General features: G+C 40.8%; 1 protein-coding gene across 4 annotated transcripts in view; it reads right to left on the bottom strand.

Annotated features, from left to right (window-relative positions):
- PRKCQ (protein kinase C theta) overlaps window positions 1–18,167 on the bottom strand; it is a 186,106-nt gene that overhangs the window by 23,761 nt on the left and 144,178 nt on the right. For all 4 annotated transcript variants that reach the window (XM_078450471.2, XM_078450470.2, XM_078450472.2 and 1 more), the window contains 2 exons: window positions 15,123–15,214; window positions 13,530–13,592 (listed from right to left, as the gene is read on the bottom strand). In XM_078450471.2, coding sequence (XP_078306597.1) covers window positions 13,530–13,592; window positions 15,123–15,214 — 155 coding nt within the window. The remainder of the gene's footprint in view (window positions 1–13,529; window positions 13,593–15,122; window positions 15,215–18,167) is intronic.

The following is an 18,167-nucleotide window of genomic DNA, read 5'->3' on the forward strand; positions in this document are numbered from 1 at the left end:
CCATAAAGGTGGTATTTAATACCACACAACGCATACACCTGCCTGCTTGTGTACAAGATAGCAGTAGAGATAGCATTGACTCTTCAAGGGAATTATTGGTTGCTGCTGATTCCTCTGTCTGATTTACCAAGGGGTGCAGTTCAGTATGATCACAAAGGTAAGATACAGACCTGAGGCTCTTTATCCGAGCACCTTACTTTCATGACGAGGGAAGAAAGGCCTGAAAAACTCACTTTATGCGATTTTCCAAGTATATCTGTTTCTTCATGGATATATTATACTGCATCTAATTCCAAGACTAATTGAAGAAGGCTTCTCTTGACTAAGAATAATTCTAGAACTAGAACCCATCTGATGCCAGAAACCATGTCAATAAATTCCTCTTTTCTTGGAGAACCAATATCCTCGTAAAGTACCCTTCCATTTTTAGGGTAATGTGGCTGATAAGATTAAAAAAAAAAGCCAAATTGTGATTTGCCTCCTTGTGATCATACATAGAACACTTTATATTCTTACCCATGATAACTCTGAGTATTTGGAAAGTGACCTCAACTCTTGTCTTGTCTTTCCTTCACTGAGTTAAGACTTTTGTTCCTCATGTGGCCTGGTTTTCAGAACACTTCAGCATTCTGGCCCCTGCCCTCCAAATAACCTGAACTTATCAATTTCCTTCTTAAAATTTGGTGCTTAGATTGGAACCAGTATCCTCCAGATGTATAAATGTGTTGGTGCAGATGTCAGGGGTACTGCTGGCTTCTGTCATGACCCCCTTGCCCGTCCCCACTATGGCCCAGCCACTGCCCTGTTAGGTTCTGATACTTGGTCACAGTAGCGGGTAACCGTGAACTTACTATAAACTAAAACCTCCAGGTATCTTTTCTTTTCCTATACAAATTGCCATCATACCCGTTTTTTCTCATTCTGTACCTGTGAAATTGATGTTTTTAAAGATCATCCAAGTGTGGGGTGCCTGGGTGGCTCAGTGGGTTAAGCGTCCGACTCTTGGTTTCGGCTCAGGTCACAATCTCACGGTTCATGAGTTCGAGTCCCATGTTGGGCTCTGTGCTGACAGTACATAGCCTGCTTGGGATTCCCCCCCTCTCCCCCTCGCTCTCTGCCTCTCCCCCTCTCACTGTCTCTGTCTCTTTCTCAAAATTAAACTTTAAAAAGATCATCCACATGCTAACATTTGACATCAATGACTTAATTTTTTTCTAGTTTGTTATAGAATACCCAGTTTTCTTTTTCTTTATGTCCTCTGCCCACGAATTTCTGAACTTTCTGAAACCTACGTCTAGGATGTGTGGTTGGTGATGGCCACCACGGTCTTCCTTCTTAGCGAAGGTGACTTGGGAGAGAATAGGAACAGCTATTGTGCTTACTCTTTTCTGCACCTCCTGTTAGAGAATTGGCTTAAAATTCCCTTCTCAAAGACTCTGCTCCCAAAGGGCCTTGCAAATAGCCCTGTCTCCTTCAGTTCAGGTGACTGGACTCAACTGGATGATTCAGGTTTTCTCTTTGGGGAGGTTGGGATTGTGGGAAGGCGGCCCTAATCTGTCTCGGTGGGTGACCGGTAATCAGGACTGCTGACGGATGTCCTCTAGCATGGCCTTAGTAAAGGAGAAAGCTGAAGGGGCTTGGCCAAGAGCAGAGACAGAGGCTATGTAAACCCAAAGAGACACAGTGATGAGAGAGGTACCTTTGGGCTCTGATGGGTCTGCCTTCTTAGTTCCAGTTTCTCAAGGAGGCTGAGATTTCACTTAAGCCAAACTGTGGGTGATCTTTTATTGCTTGTCATCAATATTCACATCAGCCTAAAGTTCCCATCATGATTTGCTGTGCCTCTTGCTAAACTGTGAGGTTCAGGAGGGTAGAAATGTGTATTGTGTGCTATACTGTGACAGCCTTGGCAGGAGGCGAGCATGTAAAGAGCATTCAATAAATGTTTGCTGAAGGAACCATCACCCACCAGGGACTGGCTCACCCACCAGGCATTATCTGTTGCAATTAACTCCTGAGGAACTGTTCCCTTCCATTGCTCTCTCCACCTTCTGCTGGAGCAAAGCAGCCAGAGAGAGTGAGCATGGGCTGCAGCTGTGTTTTGGTGGAGTGACACTATTAGCAGATGTCCCCAGAATTGACCTCTTCCATCTGGCCCAGCTTGGTTCATAATCTCCATGACCAGGGCATCATAGACCGTTCCTGTCTGACTGGGTGGCCAGGGTATCTCCAGGACATGTGAATATGTATCTCATGTTCATATCCATGTAGGTTCTGCTTCTCTCTCCTAACTCAAATGCTGTCATAACTTTCATTATCAGGATGAATATGTCTGTCTAATATGTCTGTCTTTCCTTAGGTCTTCTGCCTTGCTGTTCTTCTGCCTTGCTGTTCGTTATTTTAATGAAGTACACTTTCACTGTGACTTACGAATTCCAATAAATCCAGGTCTGGGTCATATTTTACTCCTAATGCTTACAGTTGCAGATTCATTTTCTAATCCACACTCTATGCAATATTGGTATCATTTTGGGTTTCTGCTACATGAAACCTATTTGCATCATTTATAGCCACATACACATGTTCCTAGAAATTTGGCTGAAGGATGGTTTGGGGGTCATCACTAGGGAACCAGACATCTAGCTGCAGTGCTATATGCAAATTCTAAGGATGATGAAGATTGTATGTAATACTTGCATTGGATTTTCTTGCTCTCACATGCACTTCATCATCTGATTCTCATAGCAGCCCTTTGATATGGAATTACTATCTTTATTCATATTTTTTCTGATTGAAAGAACAGGCTCTTAAGGGTTACACAATTTATCCCAGCTCACAGGTGGGGTAAACCAACTTGGTTTGGATGCAAACCAAGGCCTTCTCTCCTACATCCTCATAAACCAAGCTGACCCAGTCTTTCTCATCGAATTGGTCCTGCTGAGAGCCAGAGTCTTCAGTGACTCAGGGTGAATTTTAATCAGTCCTAAAAATAAGTGTTCTCTGAGCCTCAGGCTAGGAAAATGAGCATCATGTTTGATTTTCATTCCACCCTCTAAGGTGAACCAAGTGTTAGGGGTTGGGAGAGAAAAGGTCATTGATGCTTTGAGAGATTAAGTCAGAATGGGAAAAGTCTAAAAGTTGTCCACACAGAGCCAGACCTCCATGAGGGTAAGGAGTGGAGGCAGAGGAGGGATAACTGCACCTGCCACAGAATCCAATGGCCAGAGTGTTCACAGGCATGTCAGCTAATTACTCCTCACGTACACCTTATAGGATACCAGGGCACCCAGAAAGGAACTTTGGAGTCCAGATCAGCTGGTGTGGCTCTGGTAAGCACCTGTGTGCCCCAGGGGCAGCGCGTCAGGTATAATAGAATTCAGTGGAAGCCTTTCATTCAGTTGTGTGGTCAACATAAGCAAAGCTTTTCCATTTGCAAGAGGCAGAGGGTGGGTGTCAGAAGAACTGTATTTCAAATCCCAGCTTTATTGCTAAGTTGCTCAGCCAAGCTACATCCCCTCTGAGCCTCCAGTGGCTTATCTGTCAAAGGGGTACAGTGGTGCCTGCCTTCTTTATCCCACAGGACCTTTGTTAGCATAGAATGAGGTAACCCATGTGAAAGCATTTGTAAATGGCTTCAAAAACATGGGTTGGGCCAGTGCTGCCACTGCTCAGCTATCCTCATATAGCCTTTCAGTTCTAATAGTTCTAAGATCAGAGATTCTAGATTCTTCTCTTTCCATGTCTGGGTGTTTTCCAGCTGCTTGTTTTTTACATTTAACCCAAACCAGGGCTGAGGCATCTTTTAAGGTGTCACTACTTTTATAACACCAGCAGGTGGTAAATGATGTTGGCACCTGTTTCTCTACATCGCTTGGCCTCATTTCTTGTGGATGCTTAGCAAAAGCCTTTCCAATAAGGCTGGACCCATATGTTTAATGTTTACTCCTTGACCTTCTGCTTCTGTGCCTTTTCTGGAATCACTTCTTCCATTTGCAAAGGCTTTCTCCTCCTCTAAAAAAACCCAAAACTCTTTCTGATAGGAATTTATTTTTTTGGCAAACCCTCTCCCACTTCTGAGGCTACCATTTTCTTTCCTATTGACACCTTTAATTAGAATCTTACTCACTGGGACTGTTTTTGTTAGAGTGTGGTGCCTATGTCTTGTCATGCACTTCTACTTTACCTCCAAAAAAATACACAATAAAAACTCAGAAAGTGTCGTCATTAGGTACCCAGGAATTGGGACTTTGGTAGCTTTTGTGTACACATCAATGCTTAATGAAGAACCGTACATTCAGGGGTCAGTCTGTCTACATCACCAGCTGTGGAGCATTGAATGGTGGCCCCCAAAAGATAAGTTCATATTCTAACCCCTAGAACCTTGTGGATGAGACCTTCTTTGGGAGAAGGGTCTTTGTAGATGTAACTAAATTAAGGATCTTGGAATGAGATCATCTTGGATTTTCCGGGGGGTCAAGTGTCCTCCTAAGAGACATACAGGGAAGACGAAAGAGGTGCAGGGAGAAGAAAAGGTCATGTGAACACAGAGGCAGACAGGAGGGATGCCCCCCAAAGCCAAGGAACACCTGGAGCTATGAGATGCTGGAAGGGGCAAGGAAGCATTCTGCTTGAGAGCCTTGGGAAGTAGGCTAACCCTGCTGGCACCTTGACTTTGGACCTCTGACCCCTGAACTATGAGAGAATAAACTCCTGTTGGTTTAAGCCATCAAGTTTGTGGTAATTTCTATAGTTTTATATATATAATATATATATAATTGTGTGTGTGTGTGTGTGTGTGTGTGTGTGTGTGTGTGTGTGAACAAACCCAGAAATCATAATCCCAAGTGGTCAGAAGAAGGAAATTAATAGAAGCCCCTTGTTAATTCAGTTGCCAAATGGACAGTTCAGGTCAGTAAAGTTACAAATGGGGAGTCGAATGGTTTATAATGCAAGACAGTCCCATTCTCCAGTACTTACTAGATGACTTCTCCTTAGCTTTAATTATTTGATGGTGTCTTTCAAGGATTCTCGACAACTTCAGCAAATACACTACTAAATAAACCAAATATTCTTTCTTATTGGTGCATAAAAAGCCATAGAAACCATGATTTCCCATTAAGGGATGTAGTAAGAGCCCTCTACTGGGTACGATTTGTGATATTAAAGGACCCTGTTGGTCCTTTCTGTTCTGTCAACTAACGACGAAATGCTAGAAAAAAAGCATTGTGCTATGGAGAGACAGACTATACTGGGGCATGTGGGCTTTCCTCTCACGAGGTTCCTTTAAGCTCTGATCTCCCTCTCCCTCTCCCCCTCCCCCTCTCCCCCTCAAATCTTTTTTCTCCCTTCAATCCATCCATCCTGCACAAGCTACTGAGTTCCCCAGTGATATGTATTTTATATATATTTCAGGCATTACAGATAACAGAAAAAACCATAGATTCTGATCAGGGTTTTCAGTGTTCTGATGGGTATTTTTCATTTTCCTGGAGATTAAGGAATTGTATAAAACAGTTGTTTAATACATTATTTTGTAGATGGACACCCCCCACCCCCAAAGCCCATTGTATCCAAAGGTTGCCAAAGAGACTGCTTAAGATGACTTCCAAGCCTTCCCTAAAGTTGTGTTCTGTGGCTCTAAGTATGGCAACTTTCCCTTGACTGTGCCCTCTGGGAATGGAGAGGTTTCCCGAAGTGAATTTTCAGCCAACCCTGTAAGCTGCTCAGTATTGGCCATCTCTGATGGGATGCTTCTGGCCTGTATTATACACAGTTTGCTGTCGTCAACACTCAGTGTGGGTCAGCATTTAACCTTTCTTTTAATATTGTATTCAGGTGTACAACACAGTGATTCAACAATTATATACTTTATGCTATGGTCTCCACAGCGTAGCCACAACCTGTCACATACAACACTATCACGATATTATTCCCTGTGCTGTACTTTTCATCCCCATGACTTACTTACTTTATAACTGGAAGTTTGTACCTCTTACTCTCTATTTCTCCTATCCTTTCACTGTCCTATCCTCTGGCAACCAGCAGTCTGTTCTCAGTATTTAAGAATCTGCTTCTGTTTATGAGTCTTTTTCTGTTTTGTTTTTTAGATTCCACATATAAGTGAAATCATATGCTATTTGTCTTTTTATGTCTGACTTCACTTAGTGTAATACCCTCTGGATCCATTCATGTTGTGAATGGCAAGATTTCATTCTTTTTTATGGCTGAGTAATAATTACATTTTGTGTGTGTGTGTGTGTGTGTGTGTGTGTGTGTGTGTGTGTGTGTGTGTGTATGTATATATGTGTGTATACACATATGTATATGTATATATGTATATATGTGTATATATATATAGATATATGCACCACACCTTTTGTATCCATTCATCTTTTGATGGACACCTGGGTTGCTTCCATAGCTTGACTACTGTGAATAATGCTGCAATAAACATATTAATGCATATGACTTCTCAAATTAGTGCCTTTGTTTTCTTTGGGTAAATACTAAAGTAGTAATACTGGGTGATGGGGTATTTATATTTTTAATTATTTTAGGAACTTTCCTACTGTTTTCCATAGTGGCTGCATCAATTTACATTCCCACCAACAGTGAATAAGGGTTCCCTTTTATTCATATCCTTGCCTACACTTGTTTTTTCTTTTTGATTCTAGCCATTCTGACAGGTGTGAGGTGATATTTCATTGTGGTTTAGATTTATGTTTCCCTGATGATTAGTGGTGCTGAGCACCATTTTGTGTGTCTCCTGGCCATGTGTTCTTTGTAAAAATGCATATTCATGTCCTCTATTCATTTTTAATCAGGCTATATGTTTGGTGTTGTGTAAGTTCTTTATATGTGTTGGATAGTAACCCCTTATTGCATATATTATTTGTAAATATCTTCTTCCATTCTGTAATCCATTCTGATGAAAAATTGAAGACAACACAAAAAATTTTTGTTTGGTTTGGTATGGTTTCCTCGCTGTGAAAAAGCTTCTTAGTTTGATATAGTCCCAAAAGTTTCTTTTTACTTTTATTTCCCCTGCCTTTGGAGTCAGATCTAAAAAACATCATTAAGACTGGGGTCAATGAGCCTTATTACTTCCTATATTTTTGCCTAGGAGACTTACAGTTTCTGGTATTAAATTCAAGTATGTAATCCATTTTTTAGTTTATTTTTGTGTATGGTGTAAGAAAGTGGTCCAATTTCATTCTTTTGCATGTAGCTATTTATCCTAACACCAGTTGTTGAAGAGACTGTCCTATGTTCTTGCTTTCTTTGTCATAGGTTAATTGGCCATACATACATGGGCTTATTTCTGTGCTTTCTATCCTACTCCACTGATCTGTGTGTCTGCTTTTGTGCTAATACCATACTGTTTTGATTACTATAGCTTTGTAGTAGAGTTTGAAATCAGGAAACTTGATATATCCAACTTTGTTTTTCTTTCTCAAGAATGTTTTGGCCATTCGGGGTCTTTTGTGGTTCCATACAGATTTTGGAATTTTTTTGTTCTAGTTTGGTGAAAAATGTCATTGGAATTTTGATAGGGATTGCACCAAATCTACAGATCTTTGTGTAATATGGACATTTTAACAGTGTTCTTCCAAAACGTGAGTATCAAATATCTTTCCTTTTATTTGTGTTGTCTTCAATTTTTCATCAGTATGTTAGTTTTCAGTGTAAATGTCTTTCACACCCTTAGCTAAGTTTTTTCCTAAGTATTTTATTCTTTTTGATGTGATTGCAGATGGGATTGTTTTCTTGGTTTCTCTGATAGTTTAGTATACAGAAATGCAGCAGATTCTGTATATTTTGTATCCTGCAACTTTACTGAATTTATACTTATTCTAATAGGTTTTTTTTTTTTTTCTGGAGTCTTCAAGGTTTTCTATATATAGTATCATGTCAAGTACAAATAATGACCATTTTAATTATTTCTTACCAATATGGATGTCTTTTTGTTTTCCCTGATTGCTATGGCTGGGACTGCCAGTACTATGTTGCATAAAAGTGGCATGAGTGGACATCATGTCCTGTTCCTGATTTCCAAAGGAAGGCTCTCAGTTTTTCACCATTAAGTATGATGTTAGCTGTGAGTCTGTCATATATGGCCTCTATTATGTTGATGTGTGTTCCCTCTAAATCCATGTTGAGAGTTTTTATCATGAAGGGCTACTGAATTTACTCAAATGCTTTTGCTACATTTATTGAGATGATAGGATTTAAAAACAATTTTTGTTTTAACTTTTTTTCATTTTTGAGAGACAGAGCACAAGCGGGGGAGGGGCAGAGAGAGGGAGACACAGAATCCGAAGCAGGCTCCAGGCTCTGAGCTGTCAGCACAGAGCCCGAAGCGGGGCTTGAACCCATGAGACATGAGATCATGACCTGAGTTGAAGTCGGATGTTTAACCAACTGAGCCACCCACGTGCCCCAAGATGATATGATTTTTATTTTTCATTTTGTTAATGTGGAGTATCACATTGATGAGCAGCTATTTAGCTGTTCTTGTGTCCTTGGAATAAATCTTACTTGATCATGGTGGATGATCCTTTTAATGCATTGTCAAAATTGATTTGCTAATAATTTGTTGAGGACTTTTGATCTATGTTCATCAGGGATATTGGCCTGTAATTTTTTCTTCTTGTAGTCTTTGTCTGGTTTTGGAATCAGGATAATGCTGGCCACATAGAATGGATTTGGAAGCATTCCTTCTTGTTCATTCTTTCGGAATAACTTGAGAATGATAGTATTAACTCTTCTTTAAATGGGTTAAACCCAGGGGCACCTGGGTGGCTTAGTCGGTTAAGTGTCCGACTTAAGTTCAGGTCATGATCTCATGGTTAATGAGTTTGAGCCCAGCATCGGGCTCTGTGCTGGCAGCTTGGAGCCTGGAGCCTGCTTTGGACTCTGCGTCTCTCTCTCTCTGCCCATCCCTGCTCATACTGTCTCTCTCTCAAAAATAAATAAACGGTAAAAAAATTTAAAAGTAAATGGGTTAAACCCTTCTTTAAATGTTTGGTAGAATTTACGTTTGAAGTCCTCTGGTTCTGGACTTTTGTTTGTTGGGTGTTTTTGGATTACTGATTCAATTTTGTTACTAGTAATCAGTTTGTTCAGATTTTCTGTTTCTTCTTGAGTCAGTTTTGGAAGACTGTAAGTTTGTAGGAATTTATCTACTTCTTCTAGGTTGTTCCAATTTGTTGGCATATGATTTTTTTTTTTAGTAGTCTCTTATAACCTTTATATATTTCTATGGTGTCAATTGTAACTTCTCTTTCATTTCTGATATTTTTTATTTGGGTCCTCTCCCTCTTTTTTTTTTTTTTTTTTTTGTGATTACTATGCTAAAAGTTTGCCAATTTTGTTTATCTTCTCAAAGATCTGTCTCTTAGTTTCATTGATCTTTTCAATACTTTTTCTTCTCTATTTCATTTACTTTTGCTCCAAACTTTATTATTTCCTTTTTTTCTATAACTTTGGGCTTCGTTTATTCTTCTTTTTCTTGTTCTGTTAGGTTTAAGTTCAGATTTTTTTGAGACTTTTCTTTTTTCTTGAAGTAAAAATTATAAATTTTCCCTTAGAACAGTTTCCTGTGTCTCAAAGATTTTTGAATCACTGTGTTTCCAGTTTCATGTGTCTCCAGATAGTGTGAATTTCCTCTTGATTTCATTTACCTATTTATTTATTTATTTTTTGGTAGCATGTTGTTTAGTCTCTGTGTTTGTATTTTATCCAGTTTTTTTTTTCTTCTAAGTTCTAGTTTTATACTGCTGTGGTTGGAAAATATGTCTGATATGATTTTGCTATTCTTAAATTTATTGAAACTTGTTTTGTGGCCTAACACATGATCTATCCTGGAAAATGTCCCATATGCACTTGAAAAGAATGTCTTCTGTTTTAGGATGAAATGTTTTGAATATATCTGTTATGTTCATCTGGTCCAGCGTGTCATTCAAAGTCACCGTTGCTTTGTTGATTTTCTGCTTAGATGATCTTCCTGTTGCTCTAAGTGGGGTGTTAAAGTCCCCTACTGTAATTGAACTACTGTTAATTTCTCCCTTTATGTCTGTTAATATTTGCTTCATATGTTGTTTCTATGTTGGATGCATATTTACAATTGCTCTTTTGTTGGATCAATCCCTTTATGATTATGCCCTCCTTTGTCTCTTGTTACAGACTTTGTTTGAAAGTTGATTTTGTCTTATATAAATATTGCTACAGCTTATTTTTTGCTTCTGTTTGCATGGATTATCTTTTCCATCGCTTTACTTTCTGTCTGTGTGTCTTTTATATCTGAAGTGAGTCTCTTGTAGGCAACATCTTGTAGGGTCTTCTTTAATCTATTTAGTTGTCTGTATCTTTTGACTGGAGCATTTAGTCCATTTACATTTAAAGTAATTATAGATAGGTATGTACTTATCCCTATTTTGTTCATTGTTTTCTGGTTGTTTATGTAGTTCTTCTCTGTTCCTTTCTTCTTCTCTTGCTCTCCTCCCTTGTGATTGATGGCTTTTTAGTGATATGCTTGGATTCTTTTCTCTTTTTTTGTGTGTATCTATTATAGATATATAAATGTGGTTTCCATGAAGTTTATATAATACCATCCTAAGTATATAGCAGTCTCTTGTAAGTTGATGGTCACTTAAATTCAACACATTTTAAAAGCATTGCGTTCTTAGTCCTCCCCACTCCATGTTTTATATTTGTAATGGTCTGTTTTACATACACTTTTATATCGTGAATCCATTAATTGATTTTACTTTTTAACCTTCATACTAGGTTTACAAGTGATTGATTTACTATATGTTTACTTTTACCAGTGAAGTTTTTTCCTTTCATAATTTTCTTCAAGGCATTTTCTTTTCTGCTTGAAGAAGTCCCTTTAACACGTCTTTGTAAGGCTGGTTTGGTGGTGATGAACTCTTTTAACTTTTGTCTGGGAAACTCTTTATGTCTTCTTCAAATCTGAATGATAACCTTGTTGGGCAGAGTATTCTTGGTTGTAGTTTTCTTCCTTTCAGCACTTTGAATATATCATGCCACTCCCTTCTTACCTTCAAAGCATGTGCCAAAAATCTGCTGATATCCCTGTGGGGTTTCACTTGTACATAACTAGTTGCTTTTCTCTTGCCTCTTTTAAGATCCTCTTTATCTTTAATTTCGTACATTTTAATTATTATGTGTTTTGGTGTGGACCTCTTGACTTCATCTTGTTTGGGACTGTCTGTGCTTCCTGAACCTGGATGTCTGTTCCTTCTCTTTAGCTATTATTTCATCAAATAAGTTTTACTACTTTGTTTCTCTTCTTTGTCGTCTAATATAAATGTTAGCATACTTGATGTTGTCTCAGAGGTCCTTTAACCTATGCTAACTTTTTAAATTCTCTTTTCTTTTTGCTGTTCAGCTTGGGTGCTTTTTATACCCTATTTTCCAGATGCTGATCTGTTCTTCTACCTCCTCTAATCTGGTAGTGATTCCCTCTAGTGTATTTGACATTTTTGTTTTTGCATTCTTTAGTTGATTTGTTCTTTTTTTGTATTCTGTTTGTTGAAGTCTCACAGGGTTCATCTGCTTTTCTCTGAAGTCCAGTGGGCATCTTTATGACTAGTTCTTTGAACTCTTTGTCAGGTAGATTGCCATCTCTATTTCATTTAGTTCTTTTTTGAAGTTTTGTCTTCAATTTGGAGCATATCCTTCTGCCTCCTTATTTTGACTTTTTCTGTTTATTTATATGAATTAGGTGAAAAAGGCACCTCTCCCAGTCTTGAAGGAGTGACTTTGTGTAGGAATGTCCTCTGTATAGACTATATATGCCAGGAAGCTTTGGCTGGCTGGCTGTTATCACATTGGGGTGCTCTATGCAGAGGGCTTCTTGGATGGCTGTTTGGAGCTGAAGCAGGCATAGACCAAGGGATCCTGGGGCATTCTGCACCAGGGCTATCCTGGCAGGAAGTGAATATAGGCTGGTGGGTCCTGGGGCAATCCACATCAGTTTGCCCTGGTGGGATGGTTGGAACTAGAGTGGGGAAAGGATAGGGGTGTCCGAGAGTACTTTATATTTGTGCTGCCTTGGCTAGATGGCTGGAGTCCTAGGGGGTACTGTCTAGGAGAGCCCTGGTGTGCATCATACTGGGGCAGCCTTAGGGAGATGGCTGGAGCTGTGGCAGGCATGGGTGGGGGGCCGCCTTTAGGGGGATGGATGGATCTGGTGTAGGCTGGCATACTGGGGCTCACTGAAGCAGCAGCCTGGCTACAGTGCCTGGACCCTGCTCCTGTCTGCACTATCAAAGTGGAGGGGGAGCTTAAACAATGGCACCCGCCAGCACCTCTGGCATTGAGGAGAGTTCTACCATCTCCCTCACCATTTGGTGGACATTCAGAGTCTAGTTGTCCCTTAAACTACTTTGCCCCCAGAGGGGCAAGTCTGCATGGCCCTCTTCAGTGCCATCCCTCCCCCTGCAGTTGGTAATATTGGGGATGGGGATCTCATCATTACTGTGCCTCTATCCTTTGTTGAGCACATACTTTCCAGTTGGCCCTCAGTCCTTCAAGAGGAATTGCTCCTTTATATGTTGGAGTAGATTTGTGTGTCCCTGGGAGGAGGTGCATTTAGGGTTTTCCTATGCTGCCATCTTGGACCCCCTCTTACCATTGAACCTTACTGATGACTCTGGTCCAGTGTTATGAACACTTGCCACAGAAGGGCACATAATCCCACTCTCCCAGAGCCTTTTGATTGACTTGCATCTTCCCTTTATATTGGATTCAACATGACCCTCTCACTGTGCTCACTGGGCCAGCCTCCAGCAGCTTCACCAGCCTCCTGTCTGGCTCTTTTTTTTTTTTTTAATTTTATTTTTTCCCCCCTAATCTTCAGTGAGTCAGAAACCAGACAACCAACCTTTTGGTGATTTCTATGTTAAATAAGAGTCAACTATATTTTGAGCAAAGAAGTAAGGAGATTAAAGTACAATAGCTTTCCTCTGAGAAGGATGTGAAAAGATGGTGTATGATAGAGACATTTTAGATGGACATCCACTCATGAAAGAGGGTACACATGGCTTCCTATGCACTTCTACCGGGTGCAGGCAAGTAGGTTTCCACAGGTGTGTATGAGTGTTCAAGGAAGAGCTCCCCTCTTCCCCCACCCAAGAGAACATTCAACAAACATTCTAGTTGGCCCAAGCAAAAATCAGGAAAAACGAGCTATGAAAGAGACAGAAAGAGAAAGCGATGATTAAGATGCCAAAGGGAAAGCAGGGTAATGGAAGGAGATGAGAAAAGTGGAGGTGAGTGGGGAGAATAACTATATAAGGAAGGACCAGAATAAAGAGCAAAATGAGAGCAGAACCCTACTTCTTCTGAGAAGGGAGTTCCTGACTTGACTGTCCTCACCCCGGCCGTGCAACTTCCTGCCACAAAGCACACTGGCCATTTCACATCACCAGAGCAGAATGATTAAATTAACTGGACAGGGAATCAAGATATCTCTGTATGCGTTTCCAAAGAATAAAATTTACCTGTACACAATTCCTTTGGAATGAAGGAACTGCAGACCCAGAATGATTTCAGCAGCATAGAACCTGAGGGAAGGAAAATCAAAGTTCAGTATGGATGCATTGATGGAACAAAGTAAAATCCCCATTTTAAATAGTGGGTACTCTGTGCAAGTACTGTCTGAGGTGTACACACACAACTTTGTACACACATAATTTCGTTCAGTCCTAACAAAAGAGCGATGTCCGTTCTATATGTTCAGCCCCACTCCTCATAGCATGAAACAAAGCTTAACATAGCATGAAACTAACCTTAAGTTAGTCTTACCTGCATCTAGTACTTATTCTTCTATTTTAAACTATAATGCTCAAACTCTTTTTTTTTTTTGCTAATAAAACACACATATACATTAAATGTAATTGTATAAGTATTACAGAAAAATAATTTTCCGTTTTATTTTAAACTCTGCTTGGAGCCCTTAGACCTGTGTGCAGGGTCATTCCAAATAGACCTGGCTTGTTTATGGGCAAGAAATGCAGCCCAAGAGGCAGAGGAAGGCAGATGGAAGATGGGAGTGGGATATGCTCTCCATTTGCAGTGATGACAGACACCTGGGAGGCATTGAGGGCACGACAGACAGCATGTGTCTGTGATGGCGTTCATGCCTTCCAGAGGTAGTGAGGAAGGTGGGCGGAGAGAATCCGTTAGCATGAAAACTGCCTGATGATTTCTCTGCTGCGGAAATCCCATAAAATTCTCTCTGGGCACGTTGCTGATGGTTCCTGGAGGTGATGAGCTTAGTGGTGTGCGAGCCACTGGCTTTGACAAAAAGCCATTTCAGCCAGACTTTCTGTGGGAGCTGGTGGGACCCGTCCATCTTTCAACCCAGCTCAGCCTACACCACTCGAAAGTGCTCATTAGGGGTGAATGAAAGATTACTGAGCACCAGGAAAAGGAAGCTAGTGTGTACCCATATTTTTAAGTGGCTCTAGTGGCACAATTTTCTTTTTTCCTGAGTGTCACGGTTTTATTACTGAGGAAACAGGGCCCACGGGAGGAAGAGAGGCAGGGGGTTGTGTGGGACTCAGCTTCATTTCCACCTGGCAAATGCAGTCTGCCTGGTTTCGAAAAAGGTGAAGATTTATTCTCAGAGAGTAAATACCTCTTCTGGTTTCTTAATTCTCATCCCCCCCACCCTTAGCCAGATGTTTTATGCCTTCACCTTGAGCTTCCCAAAGGCCTTAGAGCTTCATCCCCATGACCACCTTTAAGATCTGTGTTTCATTTGACTGCTTCTTTTCAAAGGGCAAATATTTGCTTCTGGGTTTAGATTAATTAGAAGCTTGATGAGCTGAGTGGTTTCTTAAGAGACTAAGTTCTTGATTTCAAAACATGGAGAAATGAAACAAAACAGACTCCAATTTAAGCTTCACAAATGGGGAAAACAGTTGCCTTGTTGGATAGGTCCCCAGGGCGTTACCCTGACCTGAGGTTGTGGCATGCTGAGTGAGGAAACGGGAAAAATGCCACAAGGGAGAAGTATCAATGGGCATCGCAGGTGCTCAGTACCTGACAAGAACAGTGGAAAAACCCCAAACCCTTTAGAGGGCTCTTACGTGGCTCTGGAAAGATCAAACTTGTGGCAACTTTGGATGTGGTACATTAAGTCTCCTCCATTGAGATACTCCATCACAAAAAAGAGGTTTTCCTAGGGAAAAACAAAAACAATTCCAAATTTCAGCTTTTAAAAAAAATAAGGAAACAAGCGCTACTTTCTGAGTGGATTTAGATTATTTCAGGGGAACCAATTCTATCTTGAGATCACTTATAAAAAGACCAAGATAATTTAGCTGATCTACAGCATTTCCGAACACCAAGAAGAAGCTTGGGGCATCTGGGAGGCATATGCGTAACGTTTGCTGGGATACTTACACGCTATGATGCAGCTGATGGGGCACGGCATGAGGAAGGGTCCACCCGGACTTGCCCACCCAACAGTGATGGTGTTGGACCCTTAATGGTATACAATGCTGATTGTATACCTGTGGAAATTGATAGTGTGTAGGATGGTAAGGATAACACAAATCAGGTCTCTGACTCCAGGCACAGGGTTTGGAAGCATGCGTTCAACACAACACTTAGTAGTTCTGAACATACTCTCCAGGTATGGCCCTGTGGTAGGAGTGAGAGTGGGGATGTGCATTCCTGCCTCACCCATCAGATTTGATGAAACACAGCCCTGCCTTCAGCTGACAATTAAGTGTAGCCTCATCTCTTGCCGGTCCTGATTTCACTTGTTGCAAGACCTTGCTGATGAGCTAGCATGTTGCTTCCACCAGAGGACATCATGCATGTTACTAGAGCTGGCCCCCTTGAATGGCCGCCATCAAAAGTAATGTTGAGTGGTCTTCAGGTTGAAGACCTCTTCAGGTCTACAGGTCTTCAACATTGTCGTGAGAGTATCAGAAGCGGCTACAGTTCCAGTGAGCCTGGGCTCCTCCTCCTATGTGAGGCAATGCTTCCTCAATAAGTATATATATGACACTTTGAGCATCTCAATTCTAGAGAGTCCTCATGAACCACAGAATTAGTCATCCTCAAAGTGTGAAGACCTTTAGCATGTCTGCTCATGAATTTGCACCCCAAAGCCTCACTTGGGTGATTTTTTAACAGAATTAACCTTTGAGTTTTCATGTGAGACTAACCGAGGCCCTGGGGCATATGAAGTGACGGTGTTCTGGTCTGATAGTGGCCGACATTTCCCACCATTTGTACTGAGGCCAGTTCTCCACAGAACTGGGGAAACCAAGTCTTGTGGTAAATATCTCAATAATTTAGGTAAAGATCAGTGTCGTCCCGCTTTTTCTAAAGTTGACCTCTGATCTAATTTACTGATTTCATGTATCTTTAACTGGAACCCTTTCCCTTATGGACAGGCCAAAATCTCTAGTGATAGATGTGCTAACTGAACATTGATACTTCAAATATAGCTTGAGATTAATCATTTGTTCAGTCCGCACACATCTGCTTCATCAATAGCACACGTTTCCTTTAGCTCTTATTCTTGTAAGTACCGTGTGGACCACTTCTAATCACCTTTTTTTTTTACCTAAAACTATAATGGTCTGTACGTACACAGTAGTGGAATCTCCTACGTGCTCAAAAGAACGAAAGCTATAAAAGCTTAAAGGCCATTTATAACAGTGCTCAGATGAAGGGTTCCTCTTAAGTGTTAGGATGCTTATAAATCCTTATAAAACTTGAAAATTTGGAATTTATATGTTGTCAGCTAGGACTCGAGGCAAAAGGCCAACCCTAACTTCTACACAACACTGGGCACAGTGGTCCCATCAGTTCTCATGCTTAAGTCAGGTCTGTACCTAGCTATGAAGGGTTGGGGGGTTGAACCTGTGTGGCAAAACACAGACTCTAAGGTACCACAGGGCACAGTCATTGTTTACTCCCTTGGGCATTCCAGGAAGACCACACTACCATAGTGATTATTAATTAAATAGTAATGGAGATTTATAGCATCTTGGATGCCACACTTAATCCCACTAAAAGATCTTATGTCTCCACGATAAATCTTTTAAAACAATCTCTTCTAATTCTCATCTTTATATTAAGCCAGAGGCACTGAAAAAAGCCAATCGATTGCCTTTGGTTATTTATGATGGCGTTTTGCTTCAGTTGAAGTGCTTGGTTTGGGTGAATACCAGATAAATGTGGGCTGCTTATAGGGAATAAGGGCAGTCCATGCCTGGAGGTCCAGCTTGGGTAGGCAGGGTGGGGAAACCTGTTATCCTTCTAGAAGGTGCTGTTCTGAGTGTCCTTGCCTTTTTCTAAGGGGTTCTGGATGCTGTATGGAAGTCTCGGGAAGATATTCATCCAGGGAACTCTTGGGTCTACACTGGGCCCAAGGAGATGGCTCGGTGATGAAGTCAGAATAAACATAGACACACAAACCATGCAGTCCTGGGGTCTGGGTTTCAAGGATCACGTTTTGAAGGATGGGTAAATCTTTTAAAGTTTGAATCCCAAGCCCCAGTCGTACATACAAACATACATGCATATATGACAGACTCAAACTTTCATAAATGGCAGAAAAATGAGTACTCTGAGCTGAAGGTGACCTGCCACTGACCTGGAACCCTTAAGCATCACTCTCGAGAAGAAAAGCCTGCCCACTGGAAGGATTCCAGATTGACTCAGGTAGAACCAAACCCAGAAGGACAAGACTCAGGGTAATGGTCAAGACCAGGGCTTTGCCCTTACTGAGAACCAAGTTTGTATTTCTTCTATTTGTGACCGTGGAGAAGTTAACCTCCCTTGAGCATTATCTTCTTTATTTGCAAAACAGAGGGATAATATTCCTGTCTCGAGAGGACTGTCATGAGTATTAAATGAGATGATACATGTAGAAAACTGACTCAGGGTTCGCATTCAGCATGCCCTTGATAATTGGTAGCTGTTGTCCTAGGAAAACAATTTAAAAGCTAATCAAAAGACCCCAGCAGATCAGAAGAACTAAATAAATGGAGAGAGATTCCATGTTCATGAATAGGAATATAATATTGTCAAGATGTCAATTCTTTCCAACTTGACTTATAGGTTTAGTGAAATCCTGGTCAAAATCCTATTGAATTATTTGTGGACCTCTA

The sequence above is a fragment of the Panthera onca genome, chromosome B4, assembly GCF_046562875.1.
Source record: "Panthera onca isolate mPanOnc1 chromosome B4, mPanOnc1 haplotype 2, whole genome shotgun sequence".
Lineage (NCBI taxonomy): Eukaryota > Metazoa > Chordata > Mammalia > Carnivora > Felidae > Panthera > Panthera onca.